The 24499-nt window shown below is 35.9% G+C and overlaps 1 protein-coding gene across 13 annotated transcripts in view; it reads left to right on the top strand.

The window, feature by feature from the left end:
* Nucleotides 1-5821: 5821 nt before the first annotated feature.
* The window catches only part of LOC128158913 (protein piccolo-like), a 32952-nt gene continuing 14274 nt past the window's right edge, over nt 5822-24499 (top strand). For 7 of the 13 annotated variants that reach the window (XR_008240063.1, XR_008240060.1, XR_008240062.1 and 4 more), the window contains exons 1-6: nt 5823-6825; nt 15953-16175; nt 16649-16786; nt 17996-18251; nt 18581-18610; nt 20063-22377. Coding sequence is in view for 7 of the 13 variants with exons in the window: in XM_052821902.1 (XP_052677862.1) it covers nt 6350-6825; nt 15953-16175; nt 16649-16786; nt 17996-18251; nt 18581-18610; nt 20063-22377 (3438 nt within the window). In the remaining 6 variants the exon portion in view is untranslated. Of the gene's footprint in view, nt 6826-15952; nt 16176-16648; nt 16787-17995; nt 18252-18580; nt 18611-20062; nt 22378-24499 lie in introns of all 13 variants that reach the window. The other 6 variants (XR_008240064.1, XR_008240059.1, XM_052821896.1 and 3 more) reach the window with 2 other exon arrangements.

Genomic DNA, 24499 nt, shown 5'->3' with positions numbered 1-24499 from the left:
GATAAGGTCAGGTATGTAATAACATTACACTCTGATTTTTTGAAGATGTTGTTTCTTGTCATAAAGCTTAAAGCTGCTTGGTCCGATTTTATATCAAATTTTATGCACGCATTAAAACGATGGCTATGCTTAGTATATGTATAATAATAGACATTGCAATAGTTTTACCCGTCAATTATGCCAAATTTCAATGAAGAAAAATACTTACAAAATTTGCTAACAAAACAAACGACATTAAAAGGTACCTCGTTAATTCGCCTCATGTTAAATTTCGCCCCTGACGACGAGACGGGTATAGTTGTATTACGAATTTGACACCGCTTTAAATAAAGGTCGAAATGATCAGACAAATTACAAATAAACATGTGTACGTTTTGTTTGCTAATATTTCTAAAGTCTGCCTTCTTTACAATCGATGCATAGCATTCGGGTTGAATAACCCGAATCATTCGAGGGACGAAACCAAGCGGTTTCCTTTTCTAAACATTCCCGTGATGCATTTTGGTTTGTTTTTTCGTTTGCCCAAAGAGAAATTATTTTTATTTACTTTAAATATTTCTAACTTTAAAAGGAGACTGATTCTGCAGGTGTAAATAGGAGAAAGTCCATAACTTTCTAAGATAAATGATTTGTATGAAAAAACTTTTGAAACTGTAATTACAAAAAAAATCGGACCAAGCAGCTTTATGACAAGAAACAACATCTTCAAACAAGAGGCCCATGGGCCACATCGCTCACCTGAGGAACAACAGGTATGATAAAATCAGCTTAATGGAGTCATAATACAAACTATCTGGACAATGTACAATAATACATGTAGATCCTGTATAAATAAAATCCATTTCCCCCTGGATATTCTTAAGTTTATAATCATTAGTCCCTTTTCTAACAGGATGATTTTATAGTCATATCATATGTTGAGTATTGCAGTTCTCAAAAAGATCCTTAACAATAGTTTATATATGGGATATAAACGTACATCAAACTCTAAACCTTCTCGTGAGGCCAAAGAATTGTCCTGGGGCCAAAGTCTTAACAATTATAAAGAATCATCTGGCTGATTAGTTTCTGAGAAGATTTTTAAAGATTTACCCTATATATTCCTTTGTAAAACATCGACCGCCCATTGTGGCCCAAACCTACCCCCAGGGGTCATGATTTTCACAAATTTGAATCTACACTACCTGAGGATGCTTCCACACAAGTTTCAGCTTTCCTGGCTAATTAGTTTCTGAGAAGAAGATTTTTAAAGATTTACTCTATATAATCATATGTTAAACTTCGACCCCCCATTGTGGCCCCACCCTACCCCCGGGGGTCATGATTTTCACAACTTTGAATTTACACTACCTGAGGATGCATCCACACAAGTGTCAGCTTTCCTGGCCGATTAGTTTGTGAGAAGAAGATTTTTAAAGATTTACTTTATATATTCATATGTTAAACTTCGACCCACCATTGGGGCCCCATCCTACCCCCGGGGGTCATGATTTTCACAACTTTGAATTTACACTACCTGAGGATGCATCCACACAAGTGTCAGCTTTCCTGGCCGATTAGTTTGTGAGAAGAAGATTTTTAAAGATTTACTCTATATATTCCAATGTAAAACTTCGATCTCCCATTGTGGCCCCAACCTACCCCCGGGGTTCATGATTTTCACAAATTTGAATCTACATTACCTGATGACGCTTTCACACAAGTTTCAGTTTTCCTGGCTGATTAGTTTCTGAGAAGAAGATTTTTAAAGATTTACTCTATATATTCATTTGTTAAACTGCGACCCCCCATTGTGGCCCCACCCTCAGGTGAGCTAAAAAGATTAAGTTTCAATACAATAAGTTGTTAAAGTTGGTTTCTGGAAGAACAGACTTTGAAAATTTTCTTAATAAATATTGACAAATTTTTTACTTTTTTAATCTTTAGTTTTTAAGATCTGTGTACAAACATAGAATTGTGAGCAAATCTTTGTATCTTGCTTATAATTCGAAGCTTATCACTCAAATATGGTTAGTAAATAGAAATTGTAAACAATTAAACACAAGAAACATGCACTACATGTATAACAAATAAAGAACACAATTTATTTTTTCGAAATGAATCATATATATACATATTTATACCTACATATTTCCGTCAGCGATATCAAACTCTATTTAAACTGAATAAACTCGAGAAAATGTCGAGCATCTCAACAAAACCTATTGCATTAATCTACCATTACGCAAAAGATAATGCCGAATTACCGATAGAATGAATTGTATTTCAGTACCCCTACATCAGATTTTGCTTAATTTGCGCAGGTAAACAGTTAACTGTTTGATTTACCGAAGTATCTGTTTGATTTGATACGTAAAAATCACAAAATACAGACGATAGTTTCCAGGTTACAAAGCGTAAATAATGAAAACGAAACGAACAAGCTAACACCAACACCCTTGTTTGATCCTTGTTGGCACAATTAGAAAATTAATTAATAAACAATAAAAACAGAGGGAAATGCACTTTAGTACGTTGTTAATGCATCAGATTTTATCATTTTCGCAGGTAAACATTTACCGAAGTCTATGTTCCAAATACAAGGCGATTGTTTCCCCAAGTTAAAAAGCAAAATGAAACGAAAAAATCAAAACAAGCTAAAACCACCCTCACAAGTGAAAATGACAACGCGTTAAAATATTTAACCTCAATTTACTTCACAATAATCGGCACCAATGTTATTTCCATGATTCATAGATTATATTCGCACGTGAACTGTTGCACAACAAACTGCCAGCTTCAAACAAAGAACCTCGTTTTCGAGATGCGGTAGACTGGCGATGCCTGTCATAAGACCAGTCTATCGCAATGAATTGCCAGTCTACTATATATGGAATAACGAGCCTTTCTTTATTAGTATTTTCGCAATTATCTCAAATTTGGAACAGAAATCGCCTATAATTTTTGCAATTTAAATTTTCCTTTCCCTAAGGATGATTTATGCTAAATTACGCTAAGATTAACTCGGTAGTTCTTGAGAAGAAGATTTTTAAAAATGCACCCCCCTTTTTCTACAGTTTCAAGGTTTTCTCCGCTTTGAATACAGATCGGACTTTTATTTCTGCAATTTATATTCGCCCTCCCATAAAGATGCTTTGTGCCAAATTTGGTTGAAATTGGATAAGCGGTTTTAGAGAAGAAGTTCAAAATGTAAAAAGTTTACAGACGGACAGACGGACAGACGGACGGACAGACGGACGGACAGACGGACGACGGACAAAATGTGATCAGAATAGCTCACTTGAGCTTTCAGCTCAGGTGAGCTAAAAATCAGAGTGTAATGTTATTACATACCTGACCTTATCCTAACAAGTCTTTTCATTGTGAAGAGGATGATTTTGCTACATATTATAGTGAAAGGAAATCATACAGACGTTTCTATATTATATCCTCTAATGTAAAAACAAAATTATATACTGAGACTTTCTTTCTAAATGATCAATTTTTTGGGATGTCAATTCTTAAAAACTTTTACTTTTGATTTTGTGACCTAATTTTGCACGGGTGGTGTGATTATCGAATTAATTGAATGATAGAATTCTGTATAGATTCGTTAATCAAGTGTATTCTACTTTTCACTGTTCTGTAATTAAGGCACGATATTTAATTACCGAGTTGCACGAAATAGGGGCTTGAAACTTAAAATGGCCTTGTCTTTTTAAAATCTTCCACACACAGAAAAATTTCTAAAATGAGATAAAAATTAAAATTTAAATATCAACGCTGTGCCAGATAATAACGTCAATGTGACATTTTTTGCCTGTTTGAGGCAAAGTTTAATACTAGCAAGATTATTAGTCCCCTACCGGTTTTCACCGGAGGGGACTATAGCTTTCCTCTGCGTCCGTCTGTCTGTCCGTCCGTCCGTCTGTCTGTCCCACTTCAGTTTTCCACACTTTTTTTTCTTTATGCGTTTGAGGAATAATACGAAATTTGCTGGACAGCTTCAAAATGTCAAACTACAGATCAAGTTTACACTTTCGTAGCGTCTGGTTGACATATTTTCGAGAAAATTAATTTTTTATATTCCAATTTTTTAATGTTCAGGTTCGATATTCTGCATAACAGTGCATTGTTTTCACAATTTCCACAAACCGGTAGGGGACGTGTATTGCTTATGCAATACTCTCAGAATGCTTGTTATATATACTATACCATAGACCATTTAAAACAATTTTTGTTTGAATAGAATGTATCTCACATGGCAGGTTCATGGAATATTTACCATTAAAAATAAAATCCCATAGAAAAATGATAATACTGTAATCAAATTATTTTTAGAGGATAATGCATTTGGATAGGAATCGAACTAAAATTTCCTAGAAAAATCCATATCCGGTCTAAGTATTTCAATTGAGAAAATTTCCTTTAGAAATTCAATGTCTGTAATAAAAACTTACAGAATTTCATAACTGTCATGTAGTGAAAAAAAATCTTAAGAAATTATAAGGCCACTAAGGTTCCTTGAGCTAGAGTTATTCCTCTTTGATTGATTATTCAACTGTTGTTGGGCGTGTATTGCCTAGCTATTTTCAATATCCTTACAATTTACATTGTTACAGATTCTCCAAGTAAATTCTAACCATATCTATAGTATTTATATCGAAGTCTATTTAAATATCAGCACACTAACTGTGGACAGTTCAACAGTCGGTTTTAATGTTTTAATAAATCGATGATTTATTCATTTGATGCTATGTAACAATATGTACGTGTTCTTACTTCGAAACACTGAAAGAACATAGTGTTTATCATATTAGTAATTATAATTTTTTTGTAAATTCTAAAAATATCGTTTATATCTTTGAAAAGGTAACAATAAAAATATATATCCGTCATCATATGAGAATGTGTCGTCTTTACCTTGGTTGACCCGGAGTTGGATGGACCTTTTTCCGTATTTATTTCAAGGGGGTGGGATTTTGCATGATCAGGAATTTAAATCATTTCTTTTGTCGTTATGTTACAATTCAGTAAGAGCGTTATTTAATGTTTTAGCATCATGTACGACTGATGAAACAGCTATGAATTGATCGGTATAGGGATATATAAAAAATTTATAATTGAATATAGGAAAGTTACACATGTACCTGTCGGCGCAAGCACCTTGATTTCAAGACTAAACAGTGGGTAATCTTTAAAAAGAATCCACAAAAACAAGATGAATTTTCTCTAAATGAATTATACATGTACCTTATAAGGTTATTGGTATTTTTGTTTATAAGAAGGAATGGAATTAATTACAGAAACGGAGAATTGCAAACTCGAAATATCGTTTCCAATAAGAAATGTACAAAAAACCGTATTTTAAAAATTTATATCAGCACATACTAAAGGTATATAAGGTTTACTTCACTGTGAATCAAATCCGCCCTTTGTGTATAACTGTAAAACAATCTAGGCTCTTCTTGATTTCAGTTGAATGGACCACTTATTGAATTTCAATGTGGCATATTATATAAAGGGATCGATCGCCCCACTGTAGGATAGCACCCGATCGATTTCTCTCTTGGGTAGACAGAGCGGCTCCATTGATATAAGTCTGCTAAGCAACTCATCTTTCTCATTTTCTCTTCACTTGCATCCTTAAAAAAACTATACAGATTATGACAAAAGACGTAAAAGGAGAGCTATTCTGTACATGCTAATTAATGAATAAATCATATGTTAACAGATTGCTCAATACCTCGGAAGTTCTACCACGTGTTTCCCCAAAGAAGCGATAGTTCGCGCATGTCAGCTCGCGTGTAGAAGCATTTTCTGCGGAATCGATAAATTTCCATCTCTGAATTACAAATGGCGGCGAGGATCAATAGCTAAATTCTCCGACAATAGCATTCTAATATACAGACCGTGTAAACATAGCGTTTAAGATACAGTTTATCAATGCAATTCCATTTTTATTAGCGCATATTGGTATTAGTAAAGAAAAAGCTATAGCCCATGTGTTATAAGGACACCTTCTTTATAGTGAATTATACCATGTGGTCCGCCTTCCGATAGAATTTTTTTTCTCCGCGAATCAAGGATAGTCGTATTCTGACCAGGTTGTGCGAAGACAACATCAAATGGCAAATGGGATTTGACGGCCGAGCCTCGATGCACGAAAGTCGAAGACATTCTACCGTGTTATACGATCGCCAAAGAAGAGGAAAAGGAAGAAAATTATTGAAATTCGCCAAGTAAAATCAATACACGGGTTTGGGAGCCGGGAAGATTCTTTTCCCGGTCAATATGGGGAGATCAGGCTTTCTAAAAGATGTACGACAGATAATCAGGGGACTTATTTAGAACGGAATTCGTGGAATCAATGGTACTAGCGTATGTTTTCGTTTTCAATGTCGCAGCCAGCCAATTCTACTTAACATGGATATATCGTGTACAATCCTGGATTCTGTCGATTACAGCACTATGTATCAACCAGTCTGTGTTTGTCGGATTTGTGTGGTTTCTATTTGCATACATCCTTTACAATGTCAGTGGAGCCAAAGGCTTGTTACACTTCCTGTCACGCGGTAGGGAGAAGTTATTATTTTGTGTGATGGGGAATGACACCAGCAGTATCCCCTCAGAGGCCACGACCCCCGTCTCCCCCTCCTCGGAATGGCAGTCCGTCTACTCCATTGGGTCCAAAAGACGGTCCTCCGTTTCCTCCACGAGACTTCCGTCTCCATCAGAGCCACCGGAACCGGATCTTAGTCATCTATCAGAGGATGAAATCCGGACCATCCGGTCCGTCATTGGCCGGGCCAAGACCATGCAGCAGGAGGAACAGCAGAGGATTAGGTAAATATCTCTGAATGCTGAATAAAGTTCAACCCTCCCATATAGTCCTTACTTGTACCCGGGGGGGGGGCTAAGTAATGTTATACTTTTGCGGTTTGCAAAAACTGTTATATAAAACGAATGTACCTTTGTCACACAATACAAAAGGTATCCTTTGAATTTAATTGTTTATTGTGGGAAATTTTAATGATTTTCTATTTATAAAAATTGCTTTTGCTCTGACTTCAAGTTTCTCGACAGGTTTTCATGCTTATATACTGTTAAAATGATCTCTAGAAAGGATTGAAATCTGAGCTTCAATGTGCGTATAAAACAAAGAGATTTGATTTTACGCGACACATAAAATTTGCATTTGTCTGTGAAAACTTAATAATGGTCCCCTGGAGGTGACTGGCATTTGGATAGAGTGACAATTATGTAAACGTTGTTCTTCCGGCAATCATATGGATTGAACCATTACATCTCTGTCGTAGAGAGGGGGGGGAGAGGGAGATTTTTAACCTTCTCCTATTCAATATTTTTGCAATAAAACGCAAATACCACTGCTGTTTAATGGTGTCACTACTAGGCTGGATGCGGGTCCTCTTCTGTTATCGTCCCATTTTATTCTCTGCTTTCTATGTACACACTTCATTAATCAGAGCAGAAATATTGACATCCCGTGACAAAGCATTGGTAATGGGTCGGTATTTATTTAAAATTGATTTTTTTTTTCAAATAGAATTAAAGCATATGATTTTTTCTATTTTTCATAACATTTTAGTTCCATTTAAAATATCTTTAAACAATTCTTGGACAAAAGCGGATTTGATGAATTCTTATTGAGCGGATCAGGGCGTTTAAGTTCAGTAACGGATTGGTCTGATTTCGAGTTGTTAGTGGTCGTCTAATGCAATCTCGCTGTCCCTGTATTGTTTTGAGAATAAACACAATTACGACTGCTATTCTCAACTAGTTATCGATTATGTAATAGTTCCATAAGCAGTTATTTAAGGCTGTAATTACTAAGACGAACATCGTCTGCTTCTCTGATGATTTCAAACGTCTCTACGTCATCAGTAGGAGTCTCGTGCCATTGTTCTCAGGCCGAGCCTATATCATCGTCTGCTCCCGATCGGTCATTCTGTGATCGATTTTCATTAAGGGTCAATCTTGATATCGACTCTGATCAAATAATGCGTCTAGTTCAGTTTAATGAAGCTTCAGACAATCCTTGTACTTCAGGCGTGAACATTAACAAATGGAAAGGTCTCCTGCGCTGGAAATCATTCTTGAAAAAACAGATATCAAATTAAAGTTGCATGTAAATTATTATAAAACATTGCTTATATACACACATCAATCAAAGTATAAAGGAATTTTCCTATCAATTATTAATTGACAAAATTGAGACCTACTCTTTACGAGATAATATGTTTCCTTTTAAACTCCTTTGATCTCACTGTCTATGGAAGAGTGGTGTAAGATACAGATAGATATATATTCTCAACTAATTCACTATCAATATCCGGTGATTTTTTTTAACTTACCAACAGCAATCATCTGCCGATCCAATTTTAACAAAATTTATTTTAGGGCTAATAAACGCCTAAGCAATTTCGGTTTTTTTCTAATACTAACACGAAATATATTTTTTGGTGTCTTCAAAGTGATATTTTAGATTTGTGCACTCCTAAAGGTCGCTATTAAACGTATTAAGACACTAAACGGATTCTATGGATTCTTGGATGCATTTATTTCTGAATTTGCCGTTATTCCCCCCTCGTAAAGTTCCAGGGCTATATGGCGTTTTGACATGAAATCGTTTGCAGTTCTTTATCGCTACCGAGAAAAAGCCTTTCTCTACTGGCAGAACCTGGATCAATATTGCATTATTCTATGGAGAAGGTGTTTAAAGTACATTTATAATTTGATAATGCTGCATCCTAAGCAATTTCACGCTTATCATTCCCATGTTAGCCGACTGTAATCTACCTCAAATGTTGATCTCTAAAAAGATCCATATTGATTTGTACGATTCAAAGTCTACGTTGGGTCCTCTTTGCCATGTGCTTTACATATACCTGGATGCTTTGTGCATAAAGAAGTGCGGAAGCTGAAACATTAGTCAGAGAGTTTGACACTTTTATCTTCTTCTCTCTATGAATTGTACTTATCCCAGCTTTGCCTGAAGGGGTTCACGTAACTGCATATTTTAACATGAGGGAAACACCGGTTATTGGTTAAAATGTGAGCTTCAGACTTCATTGTCATATACTGGTTAATGGAAACCATACCTTCATAAATCAAAGTACTGATAGTTCTGAAAAGCTTTAACCCAGCTTCTGTATGTATATAACAGTTATATGTATATAACATTTCATCTTCTGTATACGCACTATATTTCCTCTTCACTGCGTTGCAGCCCCTGCAATGATGTATGTAAGCCCCATTAAATTCACAATAGCCCGGACATTAGATTTACAATAGCCCGTGCAGTTATGTGCACTAGCTCCTGTTTAAATGATGTAAACTTCTGCTCATAGGGGGCGGTTATTCTATGCACCGGAAATAAAAGTCTAACGACAATAAAACGCTGAGCTATGCTTAGCGCTTTAAAAATGATTGTATTGTTAACGATTAGTCCAAACATTTTCAAATATATTAATTATTACTCATCTCATTAGTCTTTTATACCATGGCAATGTTAATTAAAGATGATTTACAAGCTAAAAGTATTGGTTATATTCCGCCTCGTATGTACATGTAACAACAATCGCAACTTTTTCAACAAGCGTGTGCATTATGTAAGCCTTCATGACAATCCCCTCACCTTTTTTGGAACTTTATATGGATATAGAACATGTTATTATCTAATGAGATGTTAGTTATTCTTTATTAAGTTCAATGATATACTAGTATTCTGAAATATACCTATAAGGCTGTCTAGCCGACACTGAAATTGGTGGGAAGCGACTTCATTTCGTAAAAAATTCTAACATTCGGTGATGTTAATATGTTTGAGGTGTTTTTTCCTAACTACCGTATGTCGGAAAGTCCCGAGAAGTTGCAAATGCGTATAACAGTAAAATTCGCAAAACTCGACACAAAATTTATAGCATACCTTCACCCACCTAGTAACTTCGACGTGACAATGTTATGAAATGGCAATAATCATTATACAAAGCTTTATCTGGATTTTGAATACTAAAATTGAAGCTAAGAGGTGTAGCTAAATAGAGATTTTTGGATAACAGAAGTGCGTGTACATCGTTATTCTGCGAACAAGAAAAAAACCAGAAATCGACCATCGCCATGATAATCACAGTGTCATCACTTCCAATTTATGGCATTTTATTTCGTACCGTGTCACATTTGACGCAATTCATTTTTTTCCTATCCTTTTTTTTGGGCATCCATTTAGGAACAGAATGTCGCTCAGTGCAAACAGTGACGGAGTATATATAATAATCTTAAGTGTGAATAGAGGCAATTTTTTTCTCTAAGTTGTCCATTAAGCCAAAAAGTAAACGCGTACAACAGTGGTCACTTTTTATAATCCAGACAAAAGCGGAATAAGGCGACGCTTTACGGCTGTTTATTGCTTCGTTATGATGCAACTGGAAACTAAATCAATTCATTGATATCGAGGCTTGCACCAACGGCTGTTTCCAGGATTGAAGTCCATGCTATCACTCAGAAAAAAAATTAATTGGCTGTGTTCCAATGGTCCTCGATTGTTCTAAACAAGCGCCGACGCGTAGTTAAATGTCAAAAAATAGTCGCAAATAGGTCTTGCTAGTTTTAATTCTGTCGTAAAAGGTCCAACAGATAATTTACGTCGATTGTCGGTCTTTCAAGCTTATGAGTGTTGGATTGTAGATTTTAGATATCGAAATGTTGTATGAGAGATAAAGAGAATAAATCTACAGTAGGAGTTGTAATGTAACTCAGAAAAGGTCTCTATTCGTCCCTTCAACGGTTGTTTTTTTTCGCGTAACCGTCGAATTCTGCATTTTGTTGTTCTGTGAAAATCTCGTAAGTCTTGCCTTTGTGAAATAAAAGTCTCATTCAAATCCCCAGACCCAGTCCCTGAATGACAAATCTATATTTCTAATCGCACACTTTGAAGAACAAACTGATTCCGTTTTCTGTCTTCCTTCTGGAATAATTGCAGTAAAAAATATCACATAGACAATATACGTCTTGCTATAAAAGATGCACTAAAGTGATTATACAGTCAGTAAATTAGACAGCATACATGTATGATGCTATAGAGTATAGATACTTTATAATTCAGCATAGTTATACAATCATTGAACTTGGACTCTTCATCAATCAACTATGCATGCAATAAGCAGTCAACCAGGACAACTGATAAGGCAAAACACACTGAACTGTGCATTAAACCTAATCTATAGTTAATAAGGTAGAGTGTCAACAGTTTAAGATGCATTAGGCAACTTTTTCAGGTAAGTTTATCACACAATAGTGATGCAAACTTGGTAAGTCTATTATGCATACATTAGTTAAGGCGATTTCGTGAGTCTATCATGCAATAGTCGTTACAACTTAGTGAGTCTATCATACAATAGTCAAGACAACTTAGTGAGTCTATCATGCAATAGTCGTAACAACTTAGTGAGTCTATCATACAATAGTCAAGACAACTTAGTGAGTCTATCATGCAATAGTCGTAACAACTTAGTGAGTCTATCATACAATAGTCAAGACAACTTAGTGAGTCTATCATGCAATAGTCGTAACAACTTAGTGAGTCTATCATACAATAGTCAAGACAACTTAGTGAGTCTATCATACAATAGTCGTTACAACTTAGTGAGTCTATCATGCAATAGTCGTAACAACTTAGTGAGTCTATCATACAATAGACAAGACAACTTAGTGAGTCTATCATACAATAGTCGTTACAACTTAGTGAGTCTATCATACAATAGTCAAGACAACTTAGTGAGTCTATCATACAATAGTCGTAACAACTTAGTGAGTCTATCATACAATAGTCAAGACAACTTAGTGAGTCTATCATACAATAGTCGTAACAACTTAGTGAGTCTATCATACAATAGACAAGACAACTTAGTGAGTCTATCATACAATAGTCGTTACAACTTAGTGAGTCTATCATACAATAGTCAAGACAACTTAGTGAGTCTATCATACAATATATACTGTCGTCACAACATGGTCAGTCTATCATACAGTAGTCAGTATTAGACACGTTATTGTGCAGTTAAAAGCCCTTATCACGCAGCTACCAATAGAGCATTTTTTTCATTGGACATGTCAACCTTTAGAGTATACATGTATAGTTTTCATGATTCTAGTATTGTACACACAGTCTACTGTATCACATGTCTTTGCATGGTTTGGTTTCGTTGTGTGCTGTACGTACACTGTATTATCAAAGGAAGAATAGAAAAAATAAATAAATAAAATGCCATTTTGCATATATTGATGTACTTAGGAAGTTCCGTGCTCCGATAAGAGGGCAAATAATATTTCTCCGGAGAATATATCCTCTTCCAGTCAAATTACGTAAACAATCCGACATGATTACAGTGTATCCTGGGAATGTCGCCATTGATTTCTGGATATCTCTCGGGCCCGGACGGTTACCCGCTCCGAATCGACGTGATATGAACAAGAGGCACATTTTGGCACGTTTATTATTCTTTATGAATATATCACGATGCTGAAAAGTGTATATTACAGGGTATTTTTTCTGCGGGACTTGGCTTCATGAATATTCATGATTTACCGGAGAATACAAGAGTGCCGTAAAGTCAGGCATCGAATAATGGCAATACACAATATCACGTGATCTGGTGTTATTTTTTCAAATTGCAGCCGAAGAATTAACCCTTGCTGTATGAGAGAGAGAGAGAGAGAGAGAGAGAGAGAGAGAGAGAGAGAGAGAGAGAGAGAGAGAGAGAGAGAGAGAGAGAAAGAAAGAGAGAGAGATCTGAAAGACCATTTACAGTTTACAGGAACATAATCAATCACATATAATAGTAACCCATTGCAGGCCTTCTGTTTTCCGCTATACATGTTTGCAAGATTTCCATTTTATAAAGATTTTTCTTTATCAACAATTCTTTTTTCTCAAAAAATAAATACTGTTACAAGGCGGCCATTAACGTATTTAATTATCAGTTGTATTTATAATGCGTTAAAAAGAAAATGACAGTAATCTCAAAAGAGAAAAAGACAAATGTAAGAAAACAGGCATATTGGTGGGTTTTTTTAATTCGAATTTTGTTCGTTTTTGTTTTTGAATTTGTATGTTTATTTTATTTTTTTATTTTAAGGGGGGGGGTGGATTAGGGGGTTGTGTGGTAATGGCTTACTCCTGAAGGATTTTATAAGTTTGACTAAATCATTTCTGTAAAAGAACATTTGAACGTCAACACAAAATCAATCTTTTTGCATATATGATTCTAAACTATCATATACTACATTGTAGTAGTAGAAGAAGGTTGTTATACAGTACAACAAACCTGAAGCTACATCCAAGCTGGATTTAACAGAAGTAATGTTAGACTGTTCAGTTACACAAGCGAACGAACATAAATGGTTTCTCTTTAGCCCCGATATTGGAATCAAAACATAGTCAATGCGCATAAGGCTATCCAGGATTGCGATGCAGCCATACAGACTCGTTAAACTTTAATGAAGATGAGGTAGTAATTAATTAGGTCATATGCTATTGTTATCTCTCTGCAGTGTAAGTGACATTATTCCTTCATACGGCGCGCCACCCGTCTAATGAGTTTCAATCCGACACAATACGAACAAAACCCTCATTAATTTGCGCATCAAAACCCCAGCACAGGGAATTCGTTGATTGCAGACAAAGAGTTTGCCATATATGCAAACTGTCCTCTTTCATTGTTATCAAAGTTGTACAAGTTCCAAAGATGTGTACAGAATCAGGAAAACGCTTTGTATACCACATATCGGTATAGCCAAGTTCATTTGAAAATATTTTTTTTAGTACTGTACAAAAAATATTTGCAGACTAACGATTTGGAGAAAAAGTCATCCAGTGAGCATTCGTTATCCGTTGATGACTATGCCTATTAGGGCAGTACTATATGTAGTTACACTGAAGTGAATGCCAGCAGAAGTTACCATCAAATTGTATTAGCTGTTTGCAAATGCAGAAGGCTAGAGTGTAAACAAACCTACATGTATATTCAGTTAATATAAATTTAAAAAACGCAGGAGTTTATTGCCACTGCTTTTTGGCGCATTGTTTCTTAGACACATAAAAGTACTTGTTTAACGTTACCATGAATATATAAGATTGTCTTTGTAAAGTGTTGATATGTAGATGTGAAACACATAATCCGGCCGTTTTAATGCATTAAAGTGACAAAGTAAAAGTTGTATTTCTTTCGTAGGAAATATCTAAGTTTGAGTTCAAAGATTAAAGAAAAAATAATTGTAAAATCTGTAATGAATCTAATGAATTTTCTGTCCATCTGTGATCTATTTTTTTTTGTACTATCCTTTCTGATATATTATTTTAACAAATAAAATATATAACATGACTATAAAATAGTCATATGGTATATTTTATTTGTTAGAATAAGCTACTATGAAATAGTCATGTGGTATATTTTGTTTGTTAAAATATATTAAATCAGAAAGGCCAGAGCGAATCATTTAAAAAAAAAGCTGTTGCGAGGGACTTTAAGGTTCTCTACCGCACAAACCCCAGTCAAAAATTTGCTGTAAAGTTTATTTTTCTTAACCATATATTCTAGTTGTATTATCTTTTTATTCAGAAGTATTGTGCAAGATAATCAATTTGTTTTATTTTGTTCTATAACACAATATTTCTTAATAAGATATCTTAACTAGTGTTGCGTTACAAATCCTTATTATATGTATCTCTGAGGATGTTTGGGAATGCATAATTTTCCTTTACATTTTACATAATACAGAAGACAAGGTCGTTTTAAATGGAAAGTAATTATAATAAATTGTCCTTTGTTACAAATGTATCTTGTATATTACACGAAGGAAAACGTCTAATTACCTACTTCATTATTTACCCTTTCTTATACAAAACAAATTTTAGAATTAAAAATCCAACAAACCCGCATAAAGGAAATATTCGAAGTACATGTATATATAATATTTAAGATTTATGTGTCTACTAAACGGTTTTCCTATATTCTTTGCAATAATCATATCGACTATTCGGGCCATCTATACCCAAAACTGCGTCACTTTTGAACCACTAATGAGCTAGAGTAATGTTGAAATCACGATAATTATATGTGTTTATAATGTTGCTAATTCAATCAATTTTTACACAAGTGTTACCTTCGTACTATTTTAAAAAATGTTTTCTCGGAAATATCGTCTGCTTTGTTTGTTACTAATAAACACTGTTAATCGCCCATGTGTTAAATGGGATACTTCAGTAAAAAGTTGAAATGGTCAATAATAAACGAGGCTCTCAACGACGACTGGCTCAATAGCGACCAAATAATCAGTTTTATTTTGCTTTGCTTTGCCGTGTGCTCTTCATTTCTATTTGCATAACTTTGCGTTATTAGGATCGAGATCGATGTTCCATTTTTGTTTGTGAAAAACTAACCTCAGGAAATCACCCATAAAAACTGAAAAGACAAAAAATTCGACCTTGTACTGGGTTATTGATTTTCTGACATCCTCTTCGCAGGCTAGTGTTTTGTTTTACCGTATTCCAGCTTGTCGAGGTTGTTTTGATGACTTTGGATTATTGATGTAGTTTTAAGTCAATTTTGCGAATATTAAACCATAAAGCGTTGATTCCGAATCACGTTATAAAACACATTCTTATGCAATCTCCAGTAATTGTATAGAAAATTTACAAGATCGTGTACACTATACTAGACATTCAAGCATTCCAGACGATGTTCACTTCTTGTAATTTGTGTAGATTGAATGTAATGAAATATATATATTTATATTTCATATTTTATCTCACATCTTGAAAACTTCCAAATATATTGTAATAAATTGAGTTAACATTTACTCTGCAAAGAATTCTTTGCATTTTGCAAATTTTGAGCTATCATTGTTACATACAATATTCTGTACATCTACCAATGTTTTATTTCTGTTTTAGAGAACTGGAGGAGGACTACATTGCGCATGCTACATCGGTCGAACAGAGGGCGCTGTCGGTGGAAGTGGAGAAACCAGAAGTCCATTTATGTCCAATCTGCCTTAAAAACGAGCTCAGTGTTGAGGAACCCCCTGGGGTTCGCTCGGGTCAAAATATATGCAATGACTGTGGGGTCCTGACCTGTAATGATTGCGGGGCCTTTCAGGGGTCGATGACGTCAAAGGTGGGTTACATGTTGTGCAAGTACAAGTAAAAGCTTGCATACTTCTCATATTTAATGTAGAAGAAATCTAGTAGCTAACCCCCTCCCAAATAAGCAAAAAATAAAACAAACAAACTCGGATACATTGTACTAAGTTTAATATCATAAGTGAAATATCCTTTCCTTTAGACTTTAAATTATTTATAATTTGCCGTTGTGTTGTTGTGCGATCACGATATCATACGCAACAATTGCAAATTAATACATTATATCCAATATTCGATGAGTTGTCTATCCATAACATTAATAACACCTGATTTTTCCTACAATTAGAATGATTTTACAATGTACTTATAACATGCATATTCATGATTTTTCTTTCAAATATCACTGATTTTTTTTTTCTTTAAAAAATGTCCATGTTGTAAACTGAGAACACATTCTTCCAATGTATGAAATAAGAAGAAATATTATCTGTGTATAAATTTACGCAGCTCCAGGAATGGGTGTGTGTTGTTTGTGGAAAGAGAAGAAAACTGGTGTTCAGTACCGGACTGTGGCACCCCGGGGTCGACCCAAATGAGGAGGTACCCCTGGAGAGAGAGCTGCAGTCACAACTAGAGAAACTTAAGGTAACGTGCGCTCTCTCTCTCTCTCTCTCTCTCTCTCTCTCTCTCTCTCTCTCTCTCTCTCAAACTAGAAAGGATGTATTGACCAATGCAACTAGAAGTCTCTATAACAAGAAAAAAAAACCAAAAGATTCGGGTCAAGGTCATAAAAAAACAAGCTGTAATGTTCCCATCTTCAAAATACTCGAACGCGACGATGATTATATTTAGAGCCTAAAACTAGTAGAACGTTTCTTTTTATCTTAAAGTCTATAAATCAAAAACAATAAAATACCAACTAGAAGAGTGGCTAGATCTTGACACAGAGGGAGACCAAGAAGCCTTGAGAGACCCAGAACTGTGACATATCGACCCGCCTACAGCCGCTGTAGCGACACATAATCAAACAATTCCCTGATTTTGGTATTCGATTCTAAACAGACTAATCCATGTCGCCATTGATCCGAGACTCCCCTTGAGGGCCCCGCTGTTATGTAATGTGTCGCTTTATTTCCAGTTCTTCTCTCAATTCAGTGTTAATAATTCATTAGTCGAAAACTGTTGATGAACACTTACTCTTGATGCTTTGATGATAATGCTCAATGAACAATATGTCATTTATTTATATCTGCATGCCATTCTACTATTAAAAGAACCCTGAAAATACCTGTTGTATGACGCAGTGTACCGTTTATACATGTTAAAATAAATTTTTAATCAAAAAGATTTCCTTATGTATTTTCTTTATTATCTTTTTAAGAGTGGCATTAGGTCATTTCGTTCCTGAATGAAAATATATTTAAACAATTACAAGAGCTAAATGACAGTGTTATATAAAAATTTTGACGGGTGAAAACTTTGCTTACGTTATGGTTAAATTCTACCAATTATAATTTTAGCTACAGTAACTAGTAAATCACTGATCAAAAAGTGTAAAGCATATCAGTTATTCCACCGAAAAAGCCCACTACATATTACGTTTTGCAAACTGTACAGCCCTGCATTCTTCAAGATGAATTCTTATCTAGAATATAAATTGCTGAATGAACCAAAACACACAGACTAAGAATCTAAAATATCCGAGCTATAAAATGATGCAGGCTCGATTCACTTTGCACCTGAAAATGAAAGACGTTTTGAAATAGAGAGACGATAGATGTTTCTTTTGTATTAACATTGAATTGTTTATTGTAATTGTTTAAAACTATATATACGTATTTGTGGTATTTACAGACGGAGGAAAAACCCAAACCTCCGTTGGAAAAAGCCATTTCCACAGACCAAGCGCCAAAAAGACCGCCACTACCTCGGCAAAAATCACTTCCGGTTCCCGCCATTCTTCCCAAAGTCACGGAGAAGACAGTGTCACCTCAGCAAAAGGACGCGAGTCAGAGCAGCCTATCTGGCCGGAGTGACACCAATGTTCCCGAGGGTTCGGAGTCCGAGGACTATGCAACATTGCCGACAAAACCAAACTCTAAGTTTGGCTGTAAGTTTGCTATAATGCAATTTTGACCAATGTAGCATGAGATGAGTATTGCGGTGTGGCGTGTCGGGTGGAGTGTGTGCTCGTTTCAAAATCAAAATTTTGCATGCCTGGGTGTGAAAGGAAATTAGACGTGTCTATTTCTTGTAGCAAGCTATTCTTTTTACTTATTAATAGAAGTATTACATGTATAACAATTTTAAGATAGCTAAATGGTCATTTCCATTTTCTTACAAGATAAGATTACCGCGATGTATCAGTATCTGTAGATTTGTGTGAATTCCGTATAGACTTGATATGTTTTGTGACGTTAAACTGTCTCTATCCTTTAGCCGCTCTGTGGAACATGATGGGAAGCTGTGGTAAAATTCCTCATCAAAGTTGCATGCAATGTGTCATTTTGTTTCAATGCAACGTAATGCTTGTTTTTTTCATGCCCAGGTCAAAAATTATCGTCTCTTTCGATTCTTAGTTTGCTTTTTACTGCAAAGTACTGTGTATTGACTAAAATATTAATGTAGAAGTTTTATCACCATATACGTATTTCAGTTTTGCCTTCGTCAGCAAATCTTTGCCTCCACTGTTGGATCAGTTGGCCATCGACTCGTGGTTAAGTGCTTGCTAGGGGTCGGCGCTCGCGTGCCTGTGGGTAGTTTCTTCTTATTAGGCTTTTAGCGGCAGGTGTTACACATCATTAATCCGGAGCTGGTCTCCATTAATCGGTATAAAGTATCCAAAGTTGATACGAAATAGAAAAACAAGCTTCCGCTGATAAAAATCACGTGACTGAAAAAGAAAATTAGGATTGACCAATATTGCTGTTCAACAAATCGATCAAGGTCAATATCAAAGTCAAAACCTTAGCCATCGTATCATTGGTCAAAAATAGTGAAATAATTAGGATTGTAGCAAATGAGTCAAAAAGCCTCCAAACTTAATTAATATACAATCTACATCAATGGGTTTTGACTCTAATAATATGATTTAACTGTACGTCAAAGTCTATACCGGTATATTTTCTACGAAAGGGTGTGTATATATTATCTTATAATAATCGAGGAATCGAATTTTGTTGAATTCATAAAGATAAATCGGTAGATAAATGCATTTTGCAGGTATTCGCGTTTTTCAAATATTAAATTTTATGATCTGCTTTGTATAATTTTTCAATTATTGGGGAGAATAAACTAATAGGTCCAGAATTAAATCAAATAAAAAAAAATTTTTTTATCTTCCTGCTGTCATTGAACTATATGAAAAATCCCACGGAGGTCAAACAGGGGCAACACATTTTATTCCTTCCCCTAAAAACATAACTCCCGGATCCAGCAATGCACAATATATTGTGTTTTAGCATATGCAATATTCACATATGCATTATAACATATATAGCTTAAACATAACTATTTGATAATGGATTATCGAAATATGTTTTCATTTTTTTTTTATAATTTGTTTTGTTTAATTCATATTTTTGCCATTAATCGTTCAGTCATTCTTTTTTCATTGTAAGTAATATTTTTTAATAACATCCTTTCATGTGTGAATTTTTGTTCTAATTTTTGTTCCGAATATTATCTTTTTTTTAGAATTTCAGTACTTGCCAATGATCTTCTTAATTCAAGAAATTAATTAACAAAATTGAAACGTACATATAAATTTTTATGAATGTACATGTAAGAATGAGAGTTATTGTTCAAAACAACAATAATAAAAACTTTAATGTCATCGGAATCTTCGTAACTTGGTATTAAATATAGGAAACTTGATTTCAAAGTAAACATATAGTATATATCTGCTCTTTACATTTTCAGCTAGGGGGCCTATGGGACGAAGTGTGCGCTCGCGTAGTGATTCCGAATCATCGGATGTGACGTCAGATGTTGATATGGTGGACGTATCTATGCAATATCAACAGGGAGATGCTATAAGCCCTGATGACGGAAGTGATGACTACTCCATGATGAGTATCGGAAGCAGCGGAGAGGACAGTCTAAAACGAAGACCAAAACACCGCCCAAGATCTCTCAGCATCCCGAGATCCCAAAGTGCTACGTCATCTGATGACGAGACTTCCGACAGCAATGTCAGTACAGATACAGAGTGTCGTCTGGCGCATCTAGACGGAATGGACGGTGAACTCGTGGCCAGAGCTGCGTCTGCGTTCGCAGAAGAAATGGAGGACTTTAAATCACATGATCCTTGGAAAGAGCTTCAAATAAAACCGGAACCGGAAATTCATGAGGATATGAAAAAACGAAGTCCGTATGCTCCGCGTAGTCCCAGTTGGAGAGAGGGACTGGAAAGTCCGCCCTTCTCACCGCGACGCCGTGACTCATATCCGGGAAAGAAACGAGGTTCTCCGACCCGATCACCAAAAGATCGGCATCATTTCACATTCCCCGACACAACGTCCCCTAACGCCAAACAGCCCCAGTCCGAGACGGACGCACTGTTTGAGGCGGAATACGCCGAGGAACCACCACAGTTTGTTCATTCGGTGCATTCTCTCGAGGATAAGGACGCGCATGGCTACACTGCTTCTAATTACGGCAAAGATCGACAAAAAGATCATTCCGGCATTGTAGAATATGAGTGTGAACCAAGAATTATTGCGCGAATTCCCGAGTCAACCGCGTGCATGGATTTAGCAACATATGCGGCAACCATTGCCAGTAACACAGCAAACTTGACACAAATGTCTGTTTCTCCCACAAACCTTAATGCTCATGATCGTGATCGTATGATATCCCCCGATTCCCAGGGAAGCGTCTCCCCGATATCCCCCGGATACTATGAACACGGAACTATTCCAGAGGAAGACGAAGATGAGGAAGAGATCGAGCTCGCTGATCCTTCGTCGAAATCCATTGATTACCAAGGTTCTAAACGTCAAAAAGTTAGACCCCCTTCTACAGACTGGTCCCCTGTGATTGACCTTTCACCCATTCTGGACGTGTCACCCTCCATCGAGGAGGCGGAACAGGAAGACATGCTGGTCATGCAGGAGCAGGAGCGAAGGAGGCGAGAGTCCCAAGAGGAGGATACTTCCGGTGATGAATCAAAACATTATTTTCAACCCGTAAAAGAGGAGGACGACTTGAAATCGTTCTATGGATTAAAACGTTATGAGCGCGTGGAAGATATCTGTAAGCTATTGGATATACCTGCTAGTGAGTTTGAGAACATTCAAACGAGCGCGGAGCCACAACCTAATGTTCCTGTTGTTACCACTGCTGATTTATGTAAACCCTCTACCACCACGACAGAACAAGCTATTCCTAGTTCTGTCTCTTCGATTATCACTGCTAAAGATGCTCCTGCCAAAGAGAATAAAACCAAACTAAACAATTCAACTGTTGTTAGTACCTCACGTGCAAAGCCCGATAGTATTGATGGAGCCTCGCCGAGTTCAGATAAATCTGACGGGAAAAGTGACGGGAAAACAAAGGACAGCAAGACGAGGCGGAAACTTCCAGAACCCACTGCCGACATGATAGCTCAACATTCTAGAAAGAAGAAACCTTTACCGCCTCTACCACCTACTACACTACAGAGGGAACCAGAAAGTGACAAGAAGAATAAGAACTACGCCACGGTTATTATACCAGAGCGAAAATTCACGTCTGCTGCTTCAAAGTCATTGACAGAAGCACAGCCCACCAAGTCATTGAAAGACCAAGTTCAAAAACAAGATTCAGAAGAACGCCGACGAAGAGCGAAAGACCTAAAAGCCAAACCGGATCCGTTGTTAATACAGCATATTGAGGCCGAGGAGCAGTCACTGTCACCGCAGTATAAAGTATTAGACTCACCGCCGAGTCCGGAGTCAAGGTCATCGTTAAAACGAGACTACTCGGACAGCACTTCCGTTTCCCCATCTTCATCACCTGACCGTGAACTGTATCCCTTCCCATCCCCAGTTACTCCCCCTGACTCGGACTCTTCCCCGCCAAAACCACACTCTCCTTCCTCTCCAGGAACTGATAATTTTGATGAAGACGGCGATTTAAGAGAAAGGACATCGTCTGCTGAAGCGATTTATGAGTGTATATTTCCTGTGCCTGCTGGAAAAACGGACAACACAGGAAAGGTCACCCCAGGAAAAGGAAGAAAAAAGTCTGACCAGGTGGGCATAATTTTTTGATATTAATTAAATAAACTAAATAAATTAATAAAATAGCCTTTGGGGTATTTATAATGAAAACAAACTTCTAAAAGACTATTTTTTTTTCGTTTAATTTAGTATCTTCTTTTTTTTAAATACAATGATATAAATCGAGAAATCATTGCAGTATAAGAGTTTACCTATTAAACTTGAAATACTTTAAAGGCTTTGGATTTTTCTAATTTAATATTTCAAAGAAGTTTGTATGCCCATTAGTTGGTGGTTATTTTTTGTGAAAAACTGTATATGACTTGGGCTTAATGAATACAGGATCCATTCTATTCCTCCGGGTCGAATTCATTTCAAAATAAAGGGAAATTCTTAAGCAAGTCTATTTTTCCGTATCGCCAGTCCCTTGAGCTTTTATTGCGGACCACACTGAAAAGCCGGCGGACTTACAAAGATCGGATTTCAGAAATGATAAACATTTTCCTTAATTGATATCTAAAACCCCGCCATGAGGAAGATTAATTATCACTGCATGCACTGACTAAGAAGTAAAGCTATGAGGAATCGATGGCGATTTATATTTTGGTTTGCCCTACATCTCTGCATGTCTATATATATAGACTTTTATTGATTTCTAGTATTATGAGGTATTGTTTACATAGTATATAATTGTAAGTTTAAAAGACTCATTTCTTATGTCATTATGAAAATTTAACGGACTATTTGTTTAATATTTTTCCTTAAACAACCCAATAGAAAGAGGGAAGGGGGAGGCATGTCATTAAATGGAATACAATAGATGGAGTGATAAGAATGTTTCTCTTTTTGTCGTTGACTTAATTTCTTCAGCTGACTGTAAAGTTAAATGGCATTGTAATGTTTTTAGCACGAAGCAATTGATTTTTTACGCTTTCTTGACTCCAGAGAGTGGAGCATTTCAAATAACTCAAAGACAATTCATCAAAGGGCCTCTTCCTAAGAATCAATGAAACATCGGCTCGCTGGCTCTGTGGAGGGGTGTTAATACGTTCAAAAGATTCATCTCTCAAGCTGGTCAATACTCCAAAAACTTGAATTATGATCAACTGTTTTCGTATATATAGAACTTGTAAAGGATTTTATATTGTTTAAAGGATATATATGGATGCATTGATTTTCTATTTTTATTTGATAGTAAAATGTACTGTTAAAAAATGCTGTGTTAATGGAGAGATTTTGTTTCTTTTTGGGTTTTTTAATGTTTCCAATCAGTTGCCTGTTTTTCGCTATATACATGTATCATCGATATTTGATCAGAAAGTCGTAGCATTGATTGGTTTTTCATTTATTACGTCACCTTTTTCAGCCAGAAATGAAAATACATTATATATAAAACAATTGCGCAACGCACATTACTTCAAAATAGAAAACAGAAAACAAAAGCTCAACTGCTCCTGTGCGACAGATAAACTCGTTAGCACAAACAAGTTATTAATTTTTTTGTTCATAAATTCTCTCACGTAAGCGATTCCTGTTGATGTCACTGTTGTCATTTACACCAACCTGCTGGTAGATCGTCGGAGCAGATGGCCACGTCTTGTCTGTTCCCAGCAAACTGGGTGTGTGTGAATTCGCGGGATAAGTAACTGATGCTTATAAAACTCTTGACGTGTATTTTTAATCAAATCTGTGTGTATGAAGAAAAAAAACCACAAACTTGATCCGCGCACCTGATAATATGTGGTATATTAGGGATTTGAAATTCAAACCTGAACCTATACTAGTAGTTGTCGAGAATTGGACGGATGCACGTGGATTTCGATATATTTAAATAATAAGCTCACTGTGTTGTTGTTTTCAAGCAAGCGCCAGGATATTGGCACTAAGAGTATGGATAGAAAGGCTGAAATGGTAATGTAATTAACGAGCTATTTTATGGTTCCCTTGTTTGTTTGTGCCTTTGGAATGTTAACCACCATTGATTACCAATACAGTATCAGTATATTTAAGCAAAATAACGGCACTTTGTGTAATTCCGAATTCAGACAACCTCGTTCGCTAATAGTCTTCTCTGATATTGAATTGGATTCGTAAATATTCTCGATTCTCATCGAAATCTGCTGTCTTGGCAATAAATAGTGACATGGCTGGTTTT

The sequence above is a fragment of the Crassostrea angulata genome, chromosome 8, assembly GCF_025612915.1.
Source record: "Crassostrea angulata isolate pt1a10 chromosome 8, ASM2561291v2, whole genome shotgun sequence".
Taxonomy (NCBI): domain Eukaryota; kingdom Metazoa; phylum Mollusca; class Bivalvia; order Ostreida; family Ostreidae; genus Magallana; species Magallana angulata.
Note: the sequence above shows the minus strand (reverse complement) of the source record. Positions and strands in the feature narration are given on the sequence as shown.